The sequence below is a fragment of the Podarcis erhardii genome (genome assembly GCF_964252035.2).
Source record: "Podarcis erhardii genome assembly, chromosome: 10".
In the NCBI taxonomy this organism is placed as follows: Eukaryota; Metazoa; Chordata; class Lepidosauria; order Squamata; family Lacertidae; genus Podarcis; species Podarcis erhardii.
The window spans coordinates 39912307-39937483 of NC_138500.1; the positions used below are offsets into that span (position 1 = coordinate 39912307).

Below are 25177 nucleotides of genomic sequence, written 5' to 3' on the forward strand. Positions count from 1 at the left end.
AACTCAAAACACACACACCAATGTGTACTGCTGTCAGTTTAAAATTGTAACTCAGTTTTAACTGCAGCAGATAGGCTTCAGACTTCCCCGAACATTTTCCAGCTCAGCTCAGGTTGAAATTGGCTGAATCCTCCACCTTTGCCTTGGGGCACAGATTAAGGTTGCGCAATTCTTTTACCTACTTTTCTGAGACATAAACAGGACTTAATTTAGCAGGACATCATTCTGGAAACATATGGGTTTCACTCAAAGAAAGATGCCCAATAATTAAGGACAACTTCATAGAGGTATACTGGTGAAGGTACAAAACAAGTAAGAAAGGTATCATTCCTAAATAAATTATGGGTTGAATTCTGAGATCCCATGGGATTCACAGAACACTCCTGCTCATGGATGAAAGGAAAGGTGATTTTTCTGGAGTCTATCTATCCCTGGCACCCCCTATATACCCCAAAAGTGGTCGGACTCCCTACACAGCTTGCTAAAATGTTTCCCTTGCAGCACTGTCATAACAAATGCATTTTCCACCAAAGACTTCCTGCTATACTGTGAATAAGGAACTTTGCATTGACACAGCATTGACACCAAGCAACGTATAGCAGATGTGCTTCTTTAATAGGTTTTATTCTTTTTTGCAGGTTTTACAATCATATTTCATCAACCAGTACAGTACAACATATTTGGCTATTTTTTAAGAGGGCTTCTGGAGACTGGCACATGGTGGTTCTATTTTGAGTCCTCCTACATGTTTATGCTTTAAAATGTGATTGTTAAATAGCATATCAGGCATCTGGCTTAAGCGGGCTCCTTTCTATCTCCTGATCGGTAGCAATCCTTCACACAGCAGCTTATGATTGGGTCCTTTAAATATGGGAAATAAGAAATGATGGTGGGTGGGGTTTTTCTTCTACTTCCTTTTGCCTGAACTCTGAAAAAGAAGGGCATTCTCTTACATTACATGGCCCAGGAGATGTTAGCGGTATGTTCTTTGGCTTTCATTCGTAGAACTGCAATACTGGAAGACCTCCGTTCAAATTCCGGCTTGGTTTCAAATGCATGTCCATTGGTGGTTCCAGAAAGTAAAGAGTCAGTGAAGAAATTGTTGAGGGGGACATGGCTGAATTGGCTCTGGTGGTTTGAAAAACCCGAGTACCCAGAATCTGTCCGAGGCGAATGAGAGTAAGGGGTCATACAAGAGGAGGTCTCCCGTGGAAGCATGCAGGAAGTCACCACTGAACTGCTCGCTGCATTTCCTGCCCACAAATTATTCTGAATCTGGAACATATGAAACAAAGAAGATTAAATGTGCACAATCGCCGCCACCCCCTCCTTAACATAGCTTTCTGCTTCGTTTGGTCCATTTCCGGGCAATCGGGTGACACATCTGCCATTCACGGAACTGTAGAACGTTTATTTATGTGAAAATGACAAACCTGGTGCCAACAGGGGTCCAAAGGTTTGCTTGTTTAGGAGCACCTTGCATGCCCTCTACAAAAATGTTCAACATCAAAATGGGATAGGTTTTCAGGGAAAGGGTTTTTGCGGTTGTAATCACAAGACTGTGTGACAACCAACTTTTCACCTGGCTCCAGTGAGAGCAATGTGTCCATGGAAGCTGATTTATGGGCATCAGATTGTCTTCTAAGAATAAGCCCTGTGTGCTCAAAAGTCAGCTGAATTAGAAGACCCCTGCATCCAACATCCCAAACTGTTCTTGCAGTTCTCTTTCAGTTCCAAATGTACAGGGAGTTGAAGTTCACTGTGCATCTTTCAGTGTGAAAGAGATGCATAATTCTGCCCTTTGCACCTAAAAGAGCCATCTAGCTGAGCATCTTGTTTTTTCAAATAGTCTCCAACAGATCCTCTGGACTTTTACATCAGGGCATCAGTCCCAGCACCTGATATTCAGAGGTTCGTGGAGGTACTATAGACAGCAACCAGTAAGAAGTATGCTCCATGAATTTCCTTGATTTTTTTAAGCTGCCTAACCTAGTGGCCATCAACACATCTTGTGGTGGTGAGTTCCACAAGCTACTTATGCACAGTGTGAAGAAGTACCTCCTTCTGTCTGTCCTGAACCTGCTGCCAGTCAACTTCTTTGGGTGACTCCGAGTTCTAGAATTATGAGAGAGAAAAAGTTCCGTCTGTGCTCTCCTCCCCATTTGTCATTTTATAAACCTCTATCATGTCAAATTGGGGGACACAGATGTCAGTCCTGCACCTTCTGCCAGTCATCTTTATTGACTAAATTGTGCATGACACTGTAAGCATGCAGAGATGTCACAAGAATTACTCGTGTATCCTCTCTGCTGTTGCTGCTTTTTGACATGCAGAACAAAAATAAAACAATTTTGCAATGTGGCTCTCGAACATGATATTGATGCTCCTGAGTTAGAGGGCTTTCCTCATCCAATTGAACTAGTGCTGTGATTCTGTTTAGACTTAATGCTCTGCTTCCTGGAATGCCAGTCACTCCTACGGGCACAGCTCCTGGGGAACAAATCCATCCCCTTCCCCTCCATACCAAAATTCAGGTTTCACATTTCCATCCTGCCTTGCACCGGCCACGTGCCACTCCTGTTAAAGGTAAAGGTAAAGGGACCCCTGACCATTAGGTCCAGTCATGGCCGACTCTGGGGTTGCAATGCTCATCTCGCTTTATTGGCCGAGGGAGCCGGTGTACAGCTTCCGGGTCATGTGGCCAGCATGACTAAGCCACTTCTGGCAAACCAGAGCAGCACACGGAAATGCCATTTACCTTCCCACCGAAGCAGTACCTATTTATCTACTTGCACTTTGACGTGCTTTCAAACTGCTAGGTCGGCAGGAGCAGAGACCGAGCAATGGGAGCTCACCCCGTCGTGGGGATTCGAACCACCGACCTTCTGATCGGCAAGCCCTAGGCTCTGTGGTTTAACCTACAGCACCACCCGCATCCCTTGCCACTCCTGTTACTATTGCTTAACGATGTTTCTATCTGACCTTTCCCCAAATGAACAAAAGATGCATGAATTCCCACTACCCACCCTGCTTTATCTCACAACAACCTTATAAAGTCGGCTAGACTGAGATATAGTAACTGACCCAAGATGACCCCCATGGACTTCAGGGCTGGGTGAGGGTTTGAACTTGTTGTTTTCTAAATAAAATTAGGCTGATGAGAATGTTCGTGCATGCATGTGCACCAACATTCACATATACCCCCAAACTGAAAACACCATGAGCTGTAATTTTGTGGGAATTATTTGCCAGGCAGGCTGCGAAACCAACACGGAGGATTTCTGCTTCATTGCATAAAGAAAGCAAGTGTAAAGTGAAATATATTCTGAGAGTCCATGGGAATTATACTTCATCAATCTGATTTGCTTTTAATAGAAAGTAAAAGGAAAAATTTAAGAGCCCTTCCTCATTATTATTTTTTAAAAGGATATATGAAAGAGAAATAGTGTGTGCTTTACTGCTGTGTCAAATCTTCTCCAAGTTAAAGTTTTGCTTTACGAGGAGCTAAATGCCTTCTACCATTTTTTTCCTGATGGATGTTTGCAACTGTTCTTACCCCTTATTTTCCTAGTGAGTGTGCCTATGAAAGGGGCCTCATTCTTTAGCTCAAAAAGTTAGGTATGTGTGCAGCTGCAACCTTATATTCTGATCTCTGCGTGGAGGTGCAAGCTGTAAAAGTCCAAGCAGAGCTGTGAAAGGACGGCTTCTCTCTCTGATCTGGCCTCAGACCCAGGCCTGGACCAAAGAGTGAATGGAGACGGAGGGGTGGGAGAAATGCCAAATCATTTTGTCTAAAAGCAAAACAACGCAGATTCATTACAGTTGTGGCAGGACACATATGCCCTCAAGCCTTTGTTTTTGCAGATTGTCTGGGGTGGGGGTGGGGGACAAAATTCCAAGCCAGGGTCACCTTACCACGGTTCTCAACCTGTGGGTCCCCAGATGTTGTTGGACTACAACTCCCATCATCCCTGAGCTCTGGCCTTGCTAGCTAGGGGTGATGGGAGTTGTAGTTCAACAACACCTGGGGACCCACATGTTGAGAAAGGCTACCCTCCTAGTCTCCCACACAAAGGAGGAGTGCCCCCCCCCACACAACATATTTAGCTAAAGGTGAGATGGCCTCTGCAAACATACCACTGCCCATTCATAGGGGCTTTGGGGGCATTAGGACAGTGTGACCAGCTCCACACTGGGCGCTGAACTGAGGGGCCTCTGTAGGGCATTGCAACTATGACATAGTGAATTAAGCAGAACGGAAGGCAAGAGCCACAGAGCACCACTGGAATTTGAAAAACCAAAATCTGAATCTTCTGGCATGATTGGGATTCCAAAGCACAGGTGCAGAGCCTACAAATCCTTTTTCAGAAAGCTTTTGACGTTGGATATTTGCAGTCTCATATGAACAGCTGACAGGCCCATCTAGCATTATTTAACCTGGTATTTTTTTTCCCATCCTGACCAGCAGTGGCTCTAAGGATTTCAGACTGGGGTGGGGGTGGAGACAACAACAACATTCCCAGCCCTGCCTGGAGATGTGTCAGTGTAGACAACACTGAACTAATTGGATCATTGGACCAATGTGGTGTGAAAGCAGCTTTCCTAGGTCCATATGACGCGATTCCTCCAGCAATGTTGCATCCCAAGTTTTTGTCAAGTGGGATACTTGGAGTGCAAAGGAACAATGGGAAGATGTTGGAAGCATGTGAGGGGAGAATTAAAAGGGGGGGAAATGGATCAGTGGACCAAATTATTTTCATGCCAAAGTAAAAGGGGACTAAATCCTTAGCCAAAAGTTCCTGTAGCAACGTGTGCTTTAAGTGCAGCCAGGCGAATGTTTTCCCGTGTTTCATCATCTGCCTATCCATTTAATTTGTCTTGAAATGCTAGAATTTAACCACAAAAGTCATGTCAAGCAAATAATACTGAAAATTTATAAAGTTAGCAAGTAGGTTGTTTAGCTTTTCTTTACTTGAGGGAAACGCAATCATAAATTTGATAACAAAAGGGTATCCAGCACAACTCTCATTGCTTGGTTTGCAAACGTGATGTAACTTTAAAAGTTGTGATCTTGTCTGTTTCACAGCACTACTTAAAAGCCTAATTCTCTGTTCGTCAAATTAGCAATTCTTTATTTTAAGTGGATAGGTAAAGATTTGCAGCAGGTTGACTATTTAACAAGATATATGCTGTTAAGTTTCACTAAATAAATTCCTAAGTGTAAAATATATATTGGAATTTTAAAAATAAATACAGCCCTGTTTTACAATACGTAGAAAACATAAGTGCCTCTCCTGGAATGTAGGGCAGAAAGGAGACAGTACTTGAATTTAAAGAAAATATTTTTCCTGTGATCTGTGTAATATATAAAAGGCAATTCAAGGCGATTCTGAATAAGCCTATACATAGATCTCATCTCTGGTTTCTGTTAACATCACAAACATCTTGAGTTTTGCTCTTGTGGTTAATGTGAAATCACTAAAGAGCCCTTCAATATTTTTCCTTACTATAGTACATGTGTGTGAGTGGCAGTGGGGGTGGGGGTGGGGTGGAAGCGCTGTAAAATTCAATCAGATTAGCAAACACATTAATCAACTACAATTTTAGTTGATTAATAGACAGCGGTAACTTTAATCTGTGAGGGCACATATTAATTTGTGAAGCTGTTTCGGCTCCTATGTGTTACGATAACAGGAACGAAACAGAAAATATTAAAGATGTTGTTTTTTCTTTTGACAAGGCGGTCATTTTTCTTATTAGCTAGTAAATTATCACCTCCTTCAGTATCTCAGATGGCCACCTATGTTGTGGTAACTTGCACATTTATTTAGATACATTTGATCAGAGCAATCTTATACATGCCAACCCAGAAGCAAGTCCCATTGAATTCAACCGGGCTTACTCCAGGTAAGTGGATATAAGGATTGCAGCCTTATTTGATTAAATCAACTACAATCTAAAGGTAAAGGTAAAGGTACCCCTGCCCATACGGGCCAGTCGTGTCCGACTCTGGGGTTGCGTGCTCATCTCGCTTAAGAGGCCGGGAGCCAGCGCTATCCGTAGAGACTTCCGGGTCATGTGGCCAGCGTGATGAAGCTGCTCTGGCGAGCCGGCACCAGCGCAGCACACGGAAACGCCGTTACCTTCCCGCTATAAAGTGGTACCTATTTATCTACTTGCACTTAAGAGTGCTTTCGAACTGCTAGGTGGGCTGGAGCTGGGACCGAACGACGGGAGCTCACCCCGCTGCAGGGATTTGAATCGTCGACCATGCGATCGGCAAGTCCTAGGCACTGAGGTTTTACCCACAGCGCCACCCGCGTCCCTCAACTACAACATATTTAGCGCTAATTGATATATTTGCTAGTGGACAATATAAATAGGCAAACACTAGCAAAACTATACTAGTTAGGCTTCTGAATTTGGCCTGTCGGGTGCAGAGATCTGTTATCTCCAGCCCTTGGAAAGAATTAGTTCAGTTGAACAAAGTTGACTTCCAACAGCTTGCAGCAAAAAGCACAAGTATAGGAACAAAGCAAATGAACAGGAACAAAGCTCTTAACAGCTGCCTGACAGACAGAAATTAAACAGGATAGGTCTTTTCTAGTATGAAAATACAATTATGGGGAAAGCTTCATCTGTTGCCATTCTGTTGGTCAGACTTCTTTTTACTTGTATTTGGTTTAGATTTACTTTTGAACCCTGAACTTCAGCACATTGCTTTGTAACATTCAGAATGCAGGGGGGGAGGGCAATACTAATTTTTTATGAACTGTAAAACGTTATAAATTTGGATGGACATGAACTATTTGTTTTGTAAAAGGATGGGCCTTTTAAAAAGAGTGGTTATCTCTGATCTAAGCACTAAGGATCTCTTAGCTCCAGTCTTAGCACTAAGCACCACAGTACTAAGATCAGAAATCTTATGTTCAGAGTTTATTTTCTCTCTTTGCACTTTGGTACCTAGCAGGAAGCATTTTCCTTTGCAGGTAACATTTTCCATCTCTTACCTTACCACTGTAGGAACACAGGAAAAAAACTTCTGCCTATTCCTCAAAAGCCAGCAGGCACAAAAAGCCTTTCTCTGCTCTTTAAAAAGCTTATCTCCAGTCCAATTTAGCTGCTACTCTTTTAACATCAAAGAGGCTTATCTCTATTCTTAGCGCTGCAGATTTAACAGTATTGTTGAGCTATGGCCCTTTAAAAATGTCGCTGATACAATAACCACTCTTTGTTGTTACCACTGCAGACTCTCAACCGCGGCTATGTACACACTACACATTTAAAGCACATTTCCTTCCCCAAAGAAACCTTGAAACTGTCGTTTCCAAAGGGTGTGAGAAACATAGCTGTGTGATGGGTAGACTACAGTTCCCAGGATTTGGGGAAGGGGGTTAATGTGCTTTAAACGTATGATGTGTACACAGTCCTGACTTGCCCTTGAACTGTGCAGTGCTTTCAGTTTCTCCTCTTTTAAATAGTTAGCATTCTCTGCCTTTTTCTTGAAGTGCCTTAAACATGGATGGACAGCTCTTTCAAGGAGAGTATAACTATGATATGTGCAAAATGCATTCCAAAGCAGACACTTAACCCCCAATGGTATTCTGACTGCCAACTTCTCCTGCTTATGTCACTTTTACTGCAGCCTCCTGAAAATGTTGACGGTGATACGACTATGGTGATTTTGAAGATGTTGAACATCCCTTCTCTCTGCAGAATTTAGCAATGCAGGATAACTGGAGTTGCAAGCAGGGCATCAATCAACCAAGGGGAAACTGAAACAGGGACCCATTACCAACTGAGAGATGATCAGAAAATCTACATAAATGAAGGAATATCCACTCCAGTTCTTAGCATGGTAGGTTGCTTCTTTGTTGTTGTTCTGGGTTTTTCTTCCCAAAGCCTAATTGTTAAATATAAATCAGATCCTAGTTCTCTCTGCTTCTCCCAGGCTGCTTCAAGTGGAGGAGGGAGAGACCCTGTCAAGAAAAGGGTTGGGGGGACAGAACGCAGGAGGAGCATAGGGTGAGGCTGCAGTTGCTCAGTGGTGAAGGGAAAACATTCTGCATATCTTATTTTAAAGAATTCTCTAATGTGGATTCACTATTGGAACTTAGAATGGTTGCATATTGCTGTACCTCAGTGTTTTCTCTCATCTGTGAATTAGGAGCAACAAGGTCAAAGTTGTTTAAATACGATGTATTTTTAGTTTGTTTTTTCAAAATTTTAACTACCCTCCAGTTATTCTGCACATGTGTGTGCTATATGTATTTGCTTTGCTAGACTGCTTTTGCCACCTAAACCATCGGCTGCCATCCCTTTCTAATTCCTCCTTTCTGCTTGCTGAACATCAGAATCTGGATTCTGTTGGCTCTGCCACTGTTTACAAAGCTGTGCCCCTGAGCACCTGGGCTCTGCCCCACTCATCCAAAGGAGTCTTTTAAGTTAGAGGTTAGATGTATGACCCCTTCCCATGTATCTATGTTATGCTGTATCTCCTGAAAGGTCCTTTCAGTATGACACAGGCTGAGGATTCTGCCATTCTTCTGACCAGGAATCAGGACCAGTCAGGCTTGATGTTAAACCCACACATTTAATGTACACATTTCTTTAAAATAAAATAAAAATGCAAATAGCATCCGCTGTTGGAGGCATAGGACAAATAATGAGCAGGATCACAGCAGGAATGGAGGGAAATTAAACCCTTTCCTCCCCTGAGGCTGTTCTGAAGAAAATCCCTGCTGGGTGCATTAGTGGAGAAATCTCTGATAGGCAGCAATAGGGGGCAGAGGGGTTGGTAGGGTCTTAAGAGCTACAACAGGGGTGGGGAAACTTTTCTGGCTGATGAGCCAGATGTTCATCTCCCTACCACCACCTGTCAAACCCCTGATGTCACTATGACATCAGATCGCACTGGGATTTGATGCCCAGGTTGTCAGGACTTCAAAACACAGCACAGGGCTGTATGAAAGCCCTGTTGCAAAGAGCCCGATATTGCTCTTTGAACCTCTGAACCCCATCATGTATAATGTCAGATGTATAGCAAGTGGCTGTGACTTGCCCAAAATGGCGTCATGGGCCACTTGGAGATGCCTGGAAGGTCATATTTCTCACACAAACAGGAGGTTCCCCACCCCTAAGCTACAAGATAGACCAATGGTCTGACTGTATACAGTGCTTCCTATGCTCAGTGTATAGACAAGTCTCCTAACAAAACTAGCAAAGGGGGTTAATGATGCAAAGGCACATTATACAGTACATACTTGGGAGTTAAAATGACAATAGTAGCCTGTGTGTGTTGCAGAGTCAAGTGTTATGCAATATGAGTAGTCTTGGGGGACGGGTGCTGTGCAAAATATTCACTGTATGACCCTACCCAGACTAAAGGGCTGTGGTCAGCACAAATCAGAATGGTTGGTTCCAAGAAGGATGGGGCGCCTCTGTGGTTATTTGTCAGCTTTGTGCAGAACAAAAACATATTTTAGTCAAATGCCATGTGGTGTGTAATATGCACCATATGGAGTATTTAATTTGAGCATGTAACTCTGATTATTGCTAATGGAAGTCCCCCATGTGTGCTCTGGTCATAAAGGGCCCCTATGTGGAATTAAGATGCAAGGTTTAACAAATAGCACATGCAGATTTATATAGTTCCTCACACCCTTGCTTTGTGAATCAGGAGCCCCCAAAGTTGCCCCACTGTTGGGAATTTGCCATTGGCTAAATACATCAAATACAAGAAAATGCCTTCTACCAAGTCAGACCATCTAGTTCAATATTGTTGACACTGATGGGCAGCTACTCTCCAGGGCTTCAGTCTGAAGCCTTTTCCTGCCATATCTGGAGACACCAAGAACTGATCCTCAGTCCTTTTACTTCAAAGCATGTGCTCTTTTGCTGAGCTGCAGCCATTTCTCCAATGCACATAAACTAGATGAGCATGTTCCCCAGTCCCTGATGACACAAAGCCAGCTATTCTGTTTTGTTTGCCCTTTTCAGGGGAGATGCCATCTTCTTGCTTTAGCCACTTTGAACAGGGGTGAGGAGTAAGAGCAGCAGCTCAACTTCTACCTTCCTCCAGTCACTTGCTAATGCCCATTTCATCACAACGCCTTTGCCTCTGGGGTCAGTAGATGGTATCTCTCAGTGAGGCCCAGGTTCCACCAGCTGCTGACACCTACCTTCCTCAGTGCATTTTTCTTTAAGATCTACTTATCATTATTTTTTCTGTCCAGCTTTTCCTCCAAATAGCTCAAGGTAGTACAAATGGTTCTCTCCCCACCCCATCACTACTTAGTTCAATACCCTTACCATGAAGTCACATCATGCAACTAAACACTGGAGAGGTTGCAGCAATTCAACACCATGTTCCTAATGGGGCTCTGCCACCCTTTGGACAAGTCAAAATGGCGTTCTTATCAGCATCCACTACTAAGAAACTCATGCCCTGTGACATCCGTGTGTGTGACACAAGAACTGTTCAGGCTTACTGGAAGGTAGAGCCGACAGCTGGGGCAACAGGGTTGCAGGACCATGGATCTAGCCTCACATCCCAGGTTGCACATTCCTCCCAGTCTCTTTGGCAGTGGGCAGCCTTTAGCATCCATGGAGACTGCATGTATACTTGAGAACCTGGGAAGATCAGGATACCAGGAAATGGGGAAGGGTCATAGCACAGTCGTAAGCATCTTCCTTGCAAGGAGAAGGTCCAGGTTCAATCCCAGGGGTCTCCAAGTAGGGTTGGAAGAGACATTTGCCTGAAATCCTGGAAAGCCACTACCAGGCAGTGTAGGCAATATTAGGTAAAAGGTAAAGGACCCCTAGATGGTTAAGTCCAGTCGAATTTGACTATGGGATGCAGCATTCATCTCCGCTTTCAAGGTGAGGGAGCCGCCGTTTGTCTGCAGAAAGCTTTCCAGGTCATGTGGCCAGCATAACCAAACTGCTTCTGGTGCATAGAACATCATGATGAGTGCCAGAGGACACGGAAACGCCATTTACCTTCCCATCGCAGCAGTTCCTATTTATCTACTCATGTTGGTATGCTTTCAAACTGCTAGGTTGGCAGGAGCTGGGACAAAGCAATGGGAGCTAAACCTATCGCATGGATTCAAACTGCTGACCTTCTGATCGGCAAGCTCAAGAGGTTCAGTGGTTTAGACCACAGTGCCACCTGCATCCCTTCAGACAATATTGAGGTAGACTAATGGCACCTTGAAGATCCCATTTAGGCCAGGGCACTGCAGGATCTAAATATTTTTTAGAAATAGCTAAATACAAGCTAAATACAAAGGCATGTCATGATGAGGATCAGCAAACCACTGATTTTGCAGGCTTTGGTGATCTAAGTGAAATATGCTGCTGTTGACTGTGCTATTGTGAGAACTCTGTTTAGATGGATCTAGAGCTCCCACTGCCACAACCCCTTGCTAAACTCAGGGATTTGGGACTCGGCTTCTCCTCCCCCACTTTTGATTCCCTGCAACTACCCATGTTTCCTAGACACAAGCAAAGATTCCCTGAGAACACAGGAAACTGCCTCTGACCATTGGTCCATCCAGCTCCATACTGTCTACATTGCCTGGCAGTGGCTCTCCAGGGTTTCAGACAGGAGTCTCTCCTAGCCCTACCTGGAGATGCTGGGAATTGAATCTGGCACCTTCTACATGCAAAGCAGTTGCTCTACCATAGAGCTATGGCTCCCTTCCAGTTCCTTCAGCCATTCCTGAGAGGAGCTCTGGATTCCACTCTCTCCTATGCCACAACATTTACCAGGTCGCCATTGGCATGCCCTTTTCTCCATCTGACTTATTGCTTGGCTACTTGGAGGAAAGATGGACACACAGGCATAAACAGATAAAATAACAAAAATTGTTCCTGAACGTCTTCACTTAAGAACACATTCTCACAGGGCCCTTAATTATATGTTTTTAGTGTACTTAGATCTGGGCACAAATTGCTTTGCATTTGCTATTATATTACCGTTATTCACTCATGCTGGTTTTGGTGTTCTTTAATGCTGTGTTATTTGTGCTGAGATTGTTTTTGCACATCTTTTTGGTTTTGTAAGCCACCCACAGAAAATGAGATAATAGAAAGTGAAATTCAACTAAGATTTATTCTGAGTAGACTCACTGAAATGAATTAATATGACTAAGTTAGGCCCGTTAATTTAAATAGATCCGCTGTGATCACAAGTGTTTAAATGCTTGACAGCAATCACAACAACAACTCTGAATTCTGTGGCCCCATTCAATGTCTATTATTTTGTGTGTATGTGTCTTGAGATGGATGCCAACAACACAGAGAGAAGGAAACACACAGAGACAGAGTGCAACTGAGAGACTTAGAGATCCAGAACTTTAAGCAGCTCATGTTTTGACATCTATAAGCTGTTTTTATTTTTTTTGTATAGATCCTAAGAATGTTAAACATGTTATATAGTAATTGTTTTTTAAATTAGATGATTATTATAATTATTATGAAAAACAGTATCATACATACTAGAGATCATGGGAAATGTAGTTGAGTGTCCAAGTGTTTGAGAGACCAAGTGTTCTGGAAATGATTTGTCCCACAACTCCTTACACCTGGGACACCTCTGAGCAGGCTGATGGCAATGTCCCAGGTGCCCAGAACCTTGGGACCTAGTTTACAGGGCCCCTGCTCTTCCTACTGAGTACTCAACAGATGGTGAATGAATGAATGAATGAATGAATAAATGAATGAACGAATGAACGAATGAACTGGATCCCAATGGCTGCCTGGACGCCTGGAGAAGAATGGGGAACCTGTGACCCTCCAGATGTTGTGACGTTCCCAAGCCCCAGCTCCTATCAGCCTCAGCCAGCAAGGGCACTGATCAGCGATGATGGGAGCTGTAGTCCAACAACATCTCTCAAGGACCACAGGCTCTTTGTCCCTGTTCTTGGACTTGGAGCCTGTTGAATAGCCCCAGGCCGGTCACTCAAATAACCGCTTTGCATTTAAATACATGAGGAGCTATTCCGTGCATTGCCCAGTTGCAGAAATGTAACCTAAAGTTCACTTGGGTTCCTTAAAGGTGGTGCATTTGGAGAGTTGCTCACCCTGACAATCTGCTATGTTGGCTGCTGCTAATTCAGTGATTTATATGACATATAAAATGGATGCATATGCATGCTCGCTCTGCCACATGTTCACTGATGGCAGAGGGTGTGATATTGCAGATGCAGGTCTTCTATCCCAATGTTAAGCATTAGTGTGCATACAGCAGGGATCCTGATTATGTACACACAGTTGTAGACATGTAGGTCTCTTTCACACTAACACTGAGCATCCAGATGTTAGGGACAGTGGAGCCCGTAGGAATTTCCCTACTCTCCCCCCCCCAGGCATATCTAGTATACACATGTGGCAGGGGGAATATACATACACCTAGAAATTTCAGGAAATCAAGCTAACTGTGCAATTCTATACATGCCTACTCAGAAGTAAGGTGGATATACATATGTAAGCGGCCATAGGATTGCAGGCTAAATTTCAAAGCTCACACTGAGATCACAAAGTCACCTGATGTTTGGCAAGTGCCACCCAGTTGCCACCAATTATGCTGCCATTTTCCCCACTGGTCTTCCCAGACTAAATACTTCTACTTGGAAGTAAATTTCATGTATTTCAGACTTTAAAAAACAATAATAAAGCTGCACCATTAGCTTTACAATTACAGCAAAGTTAAATTCTGTTTTAGTGTGAGGTAGAGGTAGCTAACCTTTGGTTAATTTTATGACACGTGAGAGGGCCTAAATCACCTTGAAGAATTGGCCCAATTGGCCAAAGAGAAAAATGGTACAAATGCCAGACAAATAGCAAGTGCCTGACATTTTACTAGCTATCCAACTTCGTGACTTTGGAAAGAGTTTAATGAATTTCCTCCAAACTGTCTTTTTTTAAATAGGAATACATTCCCACAATATTCCAACAGCTATTTGTTTATCTTTGTGAACACTTCAGCTGCTCTGATTACAATGCCTTGTGACATTTACGAAGGGGGGGGGATAAAAAATGTGTGTTAAGGAAAATAAAATTATACAATTAACAGTCGGGCACAGAAAGGAATAAAAAGAAAACAGATGGTTGGCTACAATTACTGTTTTTATAGAATTCTTAGTCAAGCAGAGTATAAGTTGCCCAAAAAAAAAAAACTAGAAATATTGTCTTATCATACTACAGGAGGTTAGATTTCTACTAATAGTTAACAAATGCACTGAAACTAAAGAGCAAAATTGTACAATGGTTTGATCATAAGTGTAACACATTTACCATCTGGTTGCCTTTCAAGAATTTGTACTCATCTAGAAATTCTATTAAAACACTTAATATATATTATAATTAAATCATACCTACAAATTAGGAAGCAATCATCCTAGTCACTGAAACTCCTTACAGCTGGAGAAACTCCAATGAACACATGGAGCTCAGCTCCCCTGACATGCAGGGTTCTCCCATTCATTTTAATGCATGTAGGGCTGTTTCTTGGCCTCAGATCAAGAAGGAAGATCAGAGTTCCTCTCAAACTAAAAAGTACATCTTGAGCTTACTCTCTCTCTCCCCAGTGGGTGTGACAGATTTCCATGCAAGAACCCCATGGTACACGCCAAAGTGCCCCGTGTGGCTCTGGCTTGGGTACCAACGATGGCCAAAATATGAGTTGATTTCAGAAGTGTCAACACAGAGAGCTTGCAGTTAAAGAACCAGAGCTTTGCTATATTAAATACCTGTGGGTAGCTATCAGTCCTCGGTAGAACAGATATGTCATAGGTGGCAGCAAAATGACTTTTGGCTTGTTGGATTTGCCCATACCGTTCCCTCTTTCTCCACTTTGCCCTTCGGTTTTGGAACCAGACCTACATCAGAGAAGACAACAATGGTTAGACTACTCAGGGGGATGACCTGAGGCAAAGGGCGAGATAACATACCCCTCCACAACTGGACTGGCAGCTGAATCTTACTTCAAGACTTACTTTTTAAGTTTAGAGAAAAGGTGAGTAAGAGGCAACATGATATAAGTTTCTTAAAATATGCACGGAAAGGAGAACGTGGCTAGAGAAAGTTTTTTCCCACTCATAGAATCCTAGAATTGTAGAGTTAGAAGGGACCCAGAGAGTCTTCTAGTAAGGTAAGAGGTAAAGGACCCCTGGACAGTTAAGTCCAGTCGAAGGCGATTATGGGATTGCGGCACTCATCTGGTTTCAAGGCGAGGGCACTGGTGTTTGTCCACAGACAGTTTTCCAGGTCATGTGGCCCGCATGACTAAACTGCTCCTGGTGCAACGAAACATTGTGACGGAAGCCAGAGCACATGGAAACACCGTTTACCTTCCCATCGCAGTAGTACCTACAGTGGACGCTCGGGTTGCAAACATGATCCGTGCGGGAGGTACGTTCGCAACCCGCAGCATTCACAACCTGCAACCCGCGCGTCTGCACACAAGCGGGTCGCGATTTAGCACTTCTGCACATGAGCAAGCACAGAAACCCAGAAGTAACCCATTCCGGTTCTTCCGGGTTCGGCGCGGTGCGCAACCCGAAGCATCTGGAACCTGAGGTATGACTGTATTTATCTACTTGCTCTGGTGTGCTTTCAAACTGCTAGGTTGGCAGGAGCTGGGACAGAGTAAACAATGGCGGAGCTTCATACTCCAGCACCGGGGGCGGAGAGCAGGTGGGGGCGGGGATGGCGCGCATCCCAGGGCCATGACGCACCACCCGCAGGGGCATGGCACGTGTCCTGGGGGCGGGGCATGCCGCCTGCAGGGGTGTGGTGCCCAGTGCGGGCGGGGGGGGCCAGCCGCGATGGTACCCTACCAGGATCGTGCTGCCGGGGGGTGGTGTGCTCCCCCCCTCACTCCTCTTCCTCTGCAAGTGAGAATAATGGGAGTTCACCCCATTGTGGGGATTTGAACCGCCGACCTTCTGATTGGCAAGCCCAAGAGGCTCAGTGGTTTAGACCACAGCACCACCCGTGTCCAACCCCTTGCAATGTAGGAATCTAAACTAAATCATACATGACAGGTGGCCAGCCAACCTCTGCTCATAACACTAGAATTTGTGGGCATCCAATGAAGCTGAACATTGGAAGATTTAGGACAGATAAACAAAAGGATTTCTGCACTTAGCACATAGTCAAACTATGGGACACACTCCCCCAGGAGGCAGTGATGGCCACCAATTTGGAGGTCTTTAAAACAGGATTAGACAAACTCATGGAGGAGAGGGCTATCAATGGCTACAGGCCATGATGACTATACCCTACCTCCACAGTTAGAGGTAGCAATGCTTCTGAATGCCTGTTGTTGAAAACCATGGGAGGGGACTGTGCTCTTGTACTCATGTTATGCTCACTGGTTTCCTGCAGGCATTTGGCTAGACACTGCGATAACAGGATCCTGGACTAGATGGGCCATTGGCCCAATCCAGCAGGCTATTCTTATATTCTTATCACCAGTGACCATGTCCCTCTGCCACAACTGAGGACAGCAAGCTGGCTAAGGAGGTGCTGTTTTGGCTGCATGGCACACACAGCTCTGTCCTCCTGCATCTAACCTCTACAGCCTGCCCCTTAGCTCCTGCTGCCTGAGGAGGCTGCCTCACACTGCCTAATGGTGGAGTTGGCCCAAGTCAATTATACAATATTGACGCTGAGAAACACTTAGAATCTGCTACCAGACACAAAAGAGATCAATTAATTGGTGCCAATTACTGCAAGGGTGTCAACCTGAATAAAATGTGGTGGGGCAAGGTAAGCCCCACCCCACATTCAGTCACAAGACACGGTGCACACAAACACCATCTGAATGGCAATGCCTATCAACTTAGGGGGGAGGCTCAAATATTTTATTGGCTTGGCCAAAGGGACCTCGGCCCCTAGGAGTTGGCTCCTATGATTAGCTGGATGAATCGTCTAACTCTGAATAAAACAGCTCATTCAATCCTAATGTAACAAGCTTCTTATTTTTATTGTCTTGTGGTGTTTGGCTAGAGGAGAACTCTGAGACTGTGACTGATTTAGTAAAAGCAGCAGCAGATTACTGTCTTGTGTAGGACTCAGTTATCTGAATGCTCTGGCAGATGCTGAGATGGCAGCCCACTGTCTCCTGGCTTCGTTCAGATTTCATATTCTGAGCCACTCTGTTCTGAGTTCCAGCCATCCCATATGTTCATGATGGATCAGGTTAACCTATCACCGCCACACTTTAAAAAGGGCATCCCTTGGTTACTTCCAAAATCCCTTCAGGAGAGTTGACTGAATGGCTCCTAAACAATGTTATTGGTGGAAGGGGATGAGCTAATTTTAAAAAATGTAGAGCAAGTAATCTAAGGGCCAAGCATACTTTATAGTGATCTCTCTAGTCTAGGTCTGTGACTTACATGTTTTTTTATATTTATTGTTTTTCAGGTATTGTTGTCCATTTTTAAAAAAGAAAAATGCTTGAAATGGTACGCAAAATGGATAAAGTTACAGATTAAAATATCATCATAGCAGTAACATTTACAAAATGTGAATATACCCCTCAGCATGATGTCATTTCACATATAACACATTGGGGGGGGGCAGCAGACTGGAATAAATATTATTTCATAGTCCACCAAAGACAATCAAAGATGGAGCCAGGTGGGTCACTTTTAAAAAATTAGACACAACCTTAATTTTGCTACCATAATGGTAAATATGGAAAAGCTCCTGCCCCTCATATCTCCAAAGGTAGGAGAACAGCCTTCAGTCTTCAGCATTCAGCATTCAGACCAGGTGAAAGAAGACGTGGTTCTTAAGCTATTTAGGGCTTTACACTTTTTAAAAACTGAGAATGGAAACATAGTTGCAACCAATGACAATTGCATAAAGTAGGAGAGGAATTAGGAACCTGTAGTTTGACCAAACTGCAGGAGGCAGTGGAAGACAGGAGTGCCTGGCGTGCTCTGGTCCATGGGGTCACGAAGAGTCGGACACGACTAAACAACAACAACAATGTTGTTGGATTAGGAACCCAGATGTTGTTAGATTCCAGCTCCAGCCAGCATGGACAACAGTCGAGGATCATGGGTGTTGGAGTTCAGCAATGGGCCACAGGTTCCCCACCTCTGATGCATACAAAGGATGCTTTCACTCCATCAAATAGTGAACTCAGCTAGTACCGTAAGTGCCACCAGGATCAGGAAAGTTCCTAGGTACTTAAAGAACCTGGGGCACAGGTCCATGGCATAATATCTGCATATGCTAATTTTGATGTAAATACGTGTATGGGGAATTAAGGTGGTGGAACTCTAGAGTCTCATCAGCAAGGCACTTTGCAGTGCCCTGAGTCTTTAAAAAAGATTGAGTGGGGGCAACCTAGAAGGGAGGACTAAGCATGCTGAGCACAGTGACCATTGAAAATGAAAAACAGAAGAGTGGAGTGCTTTCTTAAAAGGGATGACAAGTTTCCAAACTATTGCCAAAGGCAGCACCATGCCTAATATGTTACAATAGTCCACAGTAATGATGTGGAGCTCCTGTACTTGTGCTTTGCCCTTGTTCACTTCTGGAGAGAGGAAGCTCCACACATATCAAAGAATACTTACGTTCTGTTGAAGTGAAAGGGGAAGCATTTGTGATCAGAGGAGCTCCAGACAGACAGACAGACAGACAGACACACACACACACACACACACAGCTCCTGCACCCAGACAAATGTGTTTGAAACTTTAAATCGTATCACTAGTCACATATTTATATAAATCATTGCCAAAAGGTTGTTCATGTGAGTTATACGTTATTACCATAGCATTTGTTGCCAAAACTATTCCCTCCTCTCACTCACCCTATTTCAAAGCCCCTGAATAAATAAATGGATCCTGTTTCTTTCAACAACAACAAAACGCAACTTGAAACAAATATCAAAATAGCATTGTGGTGTCAAATGGCAGGGAGGTTGTTCTCCTCTGTGCCACAACATTTCTGGTCAAATTACACAGCGTTAAACTCAGCTCAAAAACAGTGCTGTTCCCCCTGGCTCATGTTTAAAGATCAGCAAAAGGAGGAAAGAACTAAAGCCTTTAATGCATTTCAAATCTAATATTGGAGCAGGAACTTTAAACAGAAATGTTTCTGAAACTGATTTGAGTGTTAATCATTTGTGGAGGTTATTTATTGCTTTTAGCCCTTCAGGGTACCCAAACACACATGTACCCGCCCCTTCCTAATATTGCCCAAAGCAGCAGGGACGGCCTTTTAATTTCCATAGACCCGTTGCGAATTTAATGCGTCAGTTTTGAAAAATGCCCCCCCCCCCAAAAAAAAACAATCAAAGCACAACCCCGGCTCAAACCTGTTAAGCATTTCTTTTCTTTTTATGAACCTAGGCTGCTGGTGCAATCCTGCCCTTAGCAATTCGTGCAGAAATTCCACTGAAGTCAATGGGGCTATTCCAGTCCTTAACCAATTGCAGGATTGCACCTCTTGTGGGCAAATTTGTATTATCTCTTGTGCCGAAGGCTACAAGAAACCATTCCCTCCCCCCTTGCTGTCTCCGCAGGAGGCAGAGAGAACATATTATGGGAATTTAGTAATGAGGCCCTTTCATTGAAAAAGTCCTTGACAATCTCCTTAAGCTGGGTGCCAATTAATCCACTGACATGTGGCAGGAAAGAGAACAACTCCGATAAATTAGGTTCAGGCTGACTCTCTCGGCATGGATGCAGGACGAAACTTAAATTGGATCTTGATGAAATGCCGCGGAAGGGAGACGTACGGAGCATATCCAGCCAGTCATTTGGCTAAACTAAATAAAACAATTTGCTTGAATTTAAAGGAACTGACGGGGAAGAAACCCACATTTTTTAATGCTGACACTCCCCCAAAATGTTTCTGTTTACATCGATTTACTCAAAGCCAGCTCTTGGCAAAGATAAAGTAACTATTTGCCTATACAAAACAAGGCAACAATCTGCTGCTTGTTATCCCTGCCTAGCCAGATGCGGGTCTCTAATGATGTCAGGCCTTTGAAAATTGCTTAATATTGTGATGGAAGACTCGGAGGAAGAAAGATCCCCAGTTTCTTGCATTGGCCTTTTTCAGTAGGCTGATCAGAAATGCAAAAATCCAGGGCATTTAGTTCAATAAGCACGGAAATCTCTGTGTACACAAAGCATAAAATAAACATTCTCAAGGGGGGAAACTGAAACCAGCAATTTTGTTCCAAGGAGAGCACATAATATATACAGACTGTAAATCCACGCTCTCTTTATCGTGCTCCACACAAAACTAGACAGATCTGATTCTGGCACCTTTACCCATCTTGGACAACAATGTGGCATGAGAGAGCCCAAACATATTACAACCCAGAAGATAAAACTGAGCCAAGCTCCATCCCACTTACGGCCAGATCTCTTGACTCTACTCAAAGAGTGTAAAATGATGTTGAGCATGGGCAGAAATTGCAGTTATGTCAACATCAAGGTACAAATGAAGGGGGGGGTAATCTGAAAGCATGATATCTGGATTCTGTGAACTTACTCTCAGAAACACACTTAAAAATAACCTCCAATTTGTTTATTTTTTGGCACCAAGACTTTCAAAGAGAATCCAGAGTCTAAAGAGTTGCTGAACATTCTGGATTTAAGGAGAAGGAATGCAATTGGGGGGGGGGTTGTCATTTCAGAATTCTAAGAATAGCCATATATTTTGTTTGTTTGTTTTGTTGTGTGCAGATCTGCTAGTGAAGGAGCATATCATGTCAAACTGACTTTTTATAAGTGCCAGTGCCCTGGAAAGTTCAGAAACAGACACCTTTGTTCAGTTCCTCATGCTTCAATATCTGTCTCCTTTATTTCTTAGCAAGGCCTTTTCAAATTACAAAATTGTATTCAGTCTGAAGAGTAAACCTCACATTGTCAGTTATTCTGTTCAGATTTTTTTAAAAAAAAAAAAAATCCAGCTTCTGTAGCTGCTCTCCCAATTTAGCACTGTACAAAACTTCCTAAAGGCAGGCATCCATTGAGGAGACTGTAAAAATCTATTACCTCCTAATGAAAAAATATTTCACTGAATTTGACGGTTCATTTGGTTTGCAAATTATCACGATCTGCAGCATTTTCTGCATGTGCAAACTGTTTTCCCATTTTTATCTTGTGTTCAATGAGACGTGATTCGGCTCAGTGGGCAGGATCCAAAGAACGGAGAGGCTGGTTGTGAAAGCTTTGCAGTGCAATCCTACCCATGTCAACTTGGAAGCTCCCTTTAGACATTGGTTGCCTCCACATTGCGAAACATGGGTGCAAAAAGTTTTAGGGGTGTGCCTCTGCAGCTGCTGCCCTGCCAAGAGGTGCTCGCCATCCCACCTGCTCATCAAACCTGAGCAGCATGCCAGGCAGGAGCTGAGAGAGGATGGCTGGCAAGACCAGTGGCGTAGCATGGGTTGTCAGCACCCGGGGCAAGGCAAATAATTTGCGCCCCCTAACCCGTGGATTTGCGCCCCCTAACCCGTGGATTTGCCCTAACCCCAGATGTTGCGCCCGGTGCGGCCGACCCCCCCTGCACCCCCCACACTACGCCACTGGGCAAGACTCATGGCAGGGATGCTGCCCCAGCCTGAGCAGGTGCAATACTTGCCTTAGAAGACACAATACTTGCTCTGGGTGCTGGCAACCCATGCTACACCACTGGGTGGCACTTACTTTACAAAGGTCTGCAGTGAAGAGAGTTTTGTGCATAGCTGTGCACCCAAAGCTTTCAATGGGATCTGGAAGCATTCCGGTTCCATGGCACCCTCTCTACAGATGTTGGTGCTGTTAGTGTAGACATCAGAGGAAGGGCAGGCTGAAGAGCACGGTGCTGCGGGTGAGACTGCTCAGCACAACCCCCACTCCTTGCCCCTGTTAACAGCAATGTGAGAGCTCACCATGCCTGAAAGGAACATGATACGGAACATTGGGAGTTGCCTTATGCCAAGTCAGAGACCATTTGTCCATCTAGCTCAGCACTGCTTGCTCTGACTGGCAGCTGCTCAACAAGATTTCAAGCAAGAGTTTTTCCTCGCCCTTCCTGGAGACAGCAGGGATTGAAACTGGGACCTTCTAGGTCAAAGGCAGATGCTCCATCTCTGAACTACAGCCCTTGCCCATGAATTCAGAGGGGCTTCTTCCCAGGTATGTTGGTCTAGGACTGCAGCTTCAAACTTGCTATATTCTCCCCTGGCACATGGCAAACTAAGAGAAGTTTAAAGAGTGGCTTGCGATATGGCCATGGGGGAGTCAGCTGTTTGACAGAAAAGCCAAAAATTCCACTGGGAAACAAGCAAATCCCTTTCCTGAGTCTAAGCAGTTCTTTGGACCCAGGCCAATAGGTACTAGGCAGTGATCCAGACAGCCAAAGCCTAGAGGAAGGGTGGTGCTTCCCCCATCAAAAAATGAAAAGAAAGACCCACATACATACATATGCAACAGTAAAAAGACATAATCCAGATTTCCGTCCTTCATGTTTTTGCATGCATCTTTTACACCCACACAGTCCTCGGGATTGAGGACTGGACTGAGACAAAGGATTTTAGCATGTTATGCATGTTAATTGGCTGACCAATGCCAGGATCTCTGTGTCATCAACAATTGTTTTGTGAATTACTATTGCTAATTAGGTATTTATCACTGTCTGTACTTCTCTGCATTCAATTTCCCTCTGACCTCATGGCTAACACCCCCACATACAAAACCCCATGGTATTTATACATACCTGCAACTCAGGATAACACTCCATACATTGGATGAAGTGACATGACCTATAGTCCATGAAAGCTTATGCCATAATAAATCTGTTAGTCTTTAATGTGCCACAAGACTCTTTGTGGTCTTAGCTATGGTATTTGGGATGTTTTTCTAGATGCAAATGCTTTTAAAATGACCTTCCCCAACCCAGTGTCTGCTAGATGCTATGGACTCCAACTTTTTAGAAATGATATTTGAGGGTTGGAATCCAAAACATATAGAAGATGCCAGTTCAAGGAAGAATGCTTTAAATGGACAGCAGTTATTTCTAAAAACTTCCATGGATTAATCTTTTTTGGGGGGGGTGGTAGGAGGGGGGGTAGGAAACCAATACTTTTATTTTTAAGTTACAAAAGTTAGCCAAAGCATGCATGTTTAGTAAGTTCCACTGGAATCAATGTAATGTACTGCAGAACAAATTTTGGTCTCTGAATTTTCAGTTTCTTTATTGACTTCATCTCATTCTTTGATTCAAAGAATGTTCTCCCATCTTGTCTCCACCAATACACCCACAGTAGGTGCAAGAGTTTATTGGACGGCATGTATTTTTTAAAAAAAACTTCTACTTTGAACTGTTTTATGTTTATGACCCCAGTGATGTAGCCATGCTAAACTGCACACCCATTTCTCCTTTAAGCATCCGTGTGTATTATGTTTTCAAGCTTCTGAACATGCCTCCGCTGACTTCTGTGGGATTTGCTTCCGAGAACGTACACTGAAGAGCATAGCTATAACTAATGTGAAGCCTTTTCATACATTACATAATGGTTTGGCCACTGAGTACCGTATATGCTTCACAGGTCACAGGCTGCCAGTCCTAGCTGTGTGGGTGGTTGCATGTACATGGCTCATAATTTGCATTTTTAAGTGTACCATTTAAATAGCTTAGATGTGTGGAGCTTAAAATGAGGGGGGTGGGGGTAATGTGTTAAACAGCCCTAATTAGTCACCAATGTTCACATTCAAAGATGTACAAGGATATTTAAGCCAACAATTAGCATGGCAGTGTTCCTTAAGCATGGGGGATTAACAACAAAGCATAGAAGCCTGTCAGGTTAATGCAATAGACCATAGGATACAAGATTCCATCCTTTTTAAAACACCTCATTGATACTGATATGATGAAAGGGAGAAACGTGCTAAGCTTGGCAAACCCTCACCATGCTCAGCTCCCACCCGGAAACCAAAGTCCCCACTTTGGAAGGACGTGTGGATCCAGAATTGGCCTCCACAGTCACTTATGGACTCATTGTTAAAACCGTGTTTATGGAAGACAATCTTACTCAGCTACGAGTGATCGCCAAAGAAGAAGTAAATTAGCAGTAAAATACTGCTAATGCCACACAGCAGTGTCAGCTCACTGTCCAGAATGGTTCGGAGACATAGAAACTGTAATTATAACACTTTAGAGACTGTGGATAGTTCTTGTGCAACACTGTATAACCATTCTGCAGATGCAAATCCTTGTCATGTGTGATTGCGTACACTGGCTTTTGCATTTCCAGAGCCCATAATGTTAATGTATTGCATGAACTATGTGTTCCTCTCTTCCGCTCTCTTTCCCTCATTAACATCACCCACATCCAGAATGCAAACAGTGCAGCAAAGGCACAAAGACACTTTTGGCATCATGCAAAAATAAAGACCTGAATATGTGAAATATGGCTAGTCTGGCTCAGTTCGAAACCCACAAATTTGGTAGATGTCCCTAACTAAGCAAGCCATTGTGCTTTAGTCTCAGCCGGTTGACCCTGGTCCACCTTACAGGACTGTTGTGAGAGTTGCTGAAACAACAGCTGCTAGTGCTGATGGCTATGACTTATCAAATTTATTTGTCACCTAATACCTCGGCCTCTAGGTGACACACAACAAAATATTAAAAACAAGCCGAGGTAACAGTTACAAATATTACTTAATAAACAATGGCTATTACTCAACAGATGGCAATGCACTGAACTGCTAACCCTCTTTCCCCAATACCAGAAGAGGAACTGACATATAATATTCTGTAAGATTGCCAATATTAGATTTTTAAAAAAACTACTTGTTGTTTTAAATAGGCCTAGGAGAATATGAAAACCTTCATCTCATACCACAATGACATTAATATTGCTGCAAGGTTAGCCTCTTTGTGGAGAACATTCCACAGAAATGGGGAGCCACCACTGAGAAGACCCCTCTCTGTCTATTTCATGCCTCAAAAGGAGACCATACTCAGAGGATAAAAGCCACTTTGGAAGATCTTAAGACCCAGCTAGACACCTATAGAAAGAGGCATCCAGTCAGGTACCTAAAGCTGTGTGGGACTTGAAATGATGTGAAGCCCTTGAAACAATCTGTTCAGTATTACGACTGCTGACATGCCTTACTGGTTGAGTAGCAAAGCTACCAAAATAGACGTG

At 43.7% G+C, this 25177-nt stretch overlaps 1 protein-coding gene across 2 annotated transcripts in view; it reads right to left on the reverse strand.

Annotated features, from left to right (window-relative positions):
- Positions 1-625: 625 nt before the first annotated feature.
- ALX1 (ALX homeobox 1) overlaps positions 626-25177 on the reverse strand; it is a 31305-nt gene continuing 6753 nt past the window's right edge. The window contains exons 3-5 of one of the 2 annotated variants that reach the window (XM_081879331.1): positions 14757-14885; positions 2059-2115; positions 626-1275 (exon numbers count right to left, since the gene is read on the reverse strand). In XM_081879331.1, the coding sequence (XP_081735457.1) occupies positions 955-1275; positions 2059-2115; positions 14757-14885 (507 nt within the window). In that variant the 3' untranslated portion in view covers positions 626-954. The remainder of the gene's footprint in view (positions 1276-2058; positions 2116-14756; positions 14886-25177) is intronic. The other variant, XM_081879330.1, reaches the window with a different exon arrangement.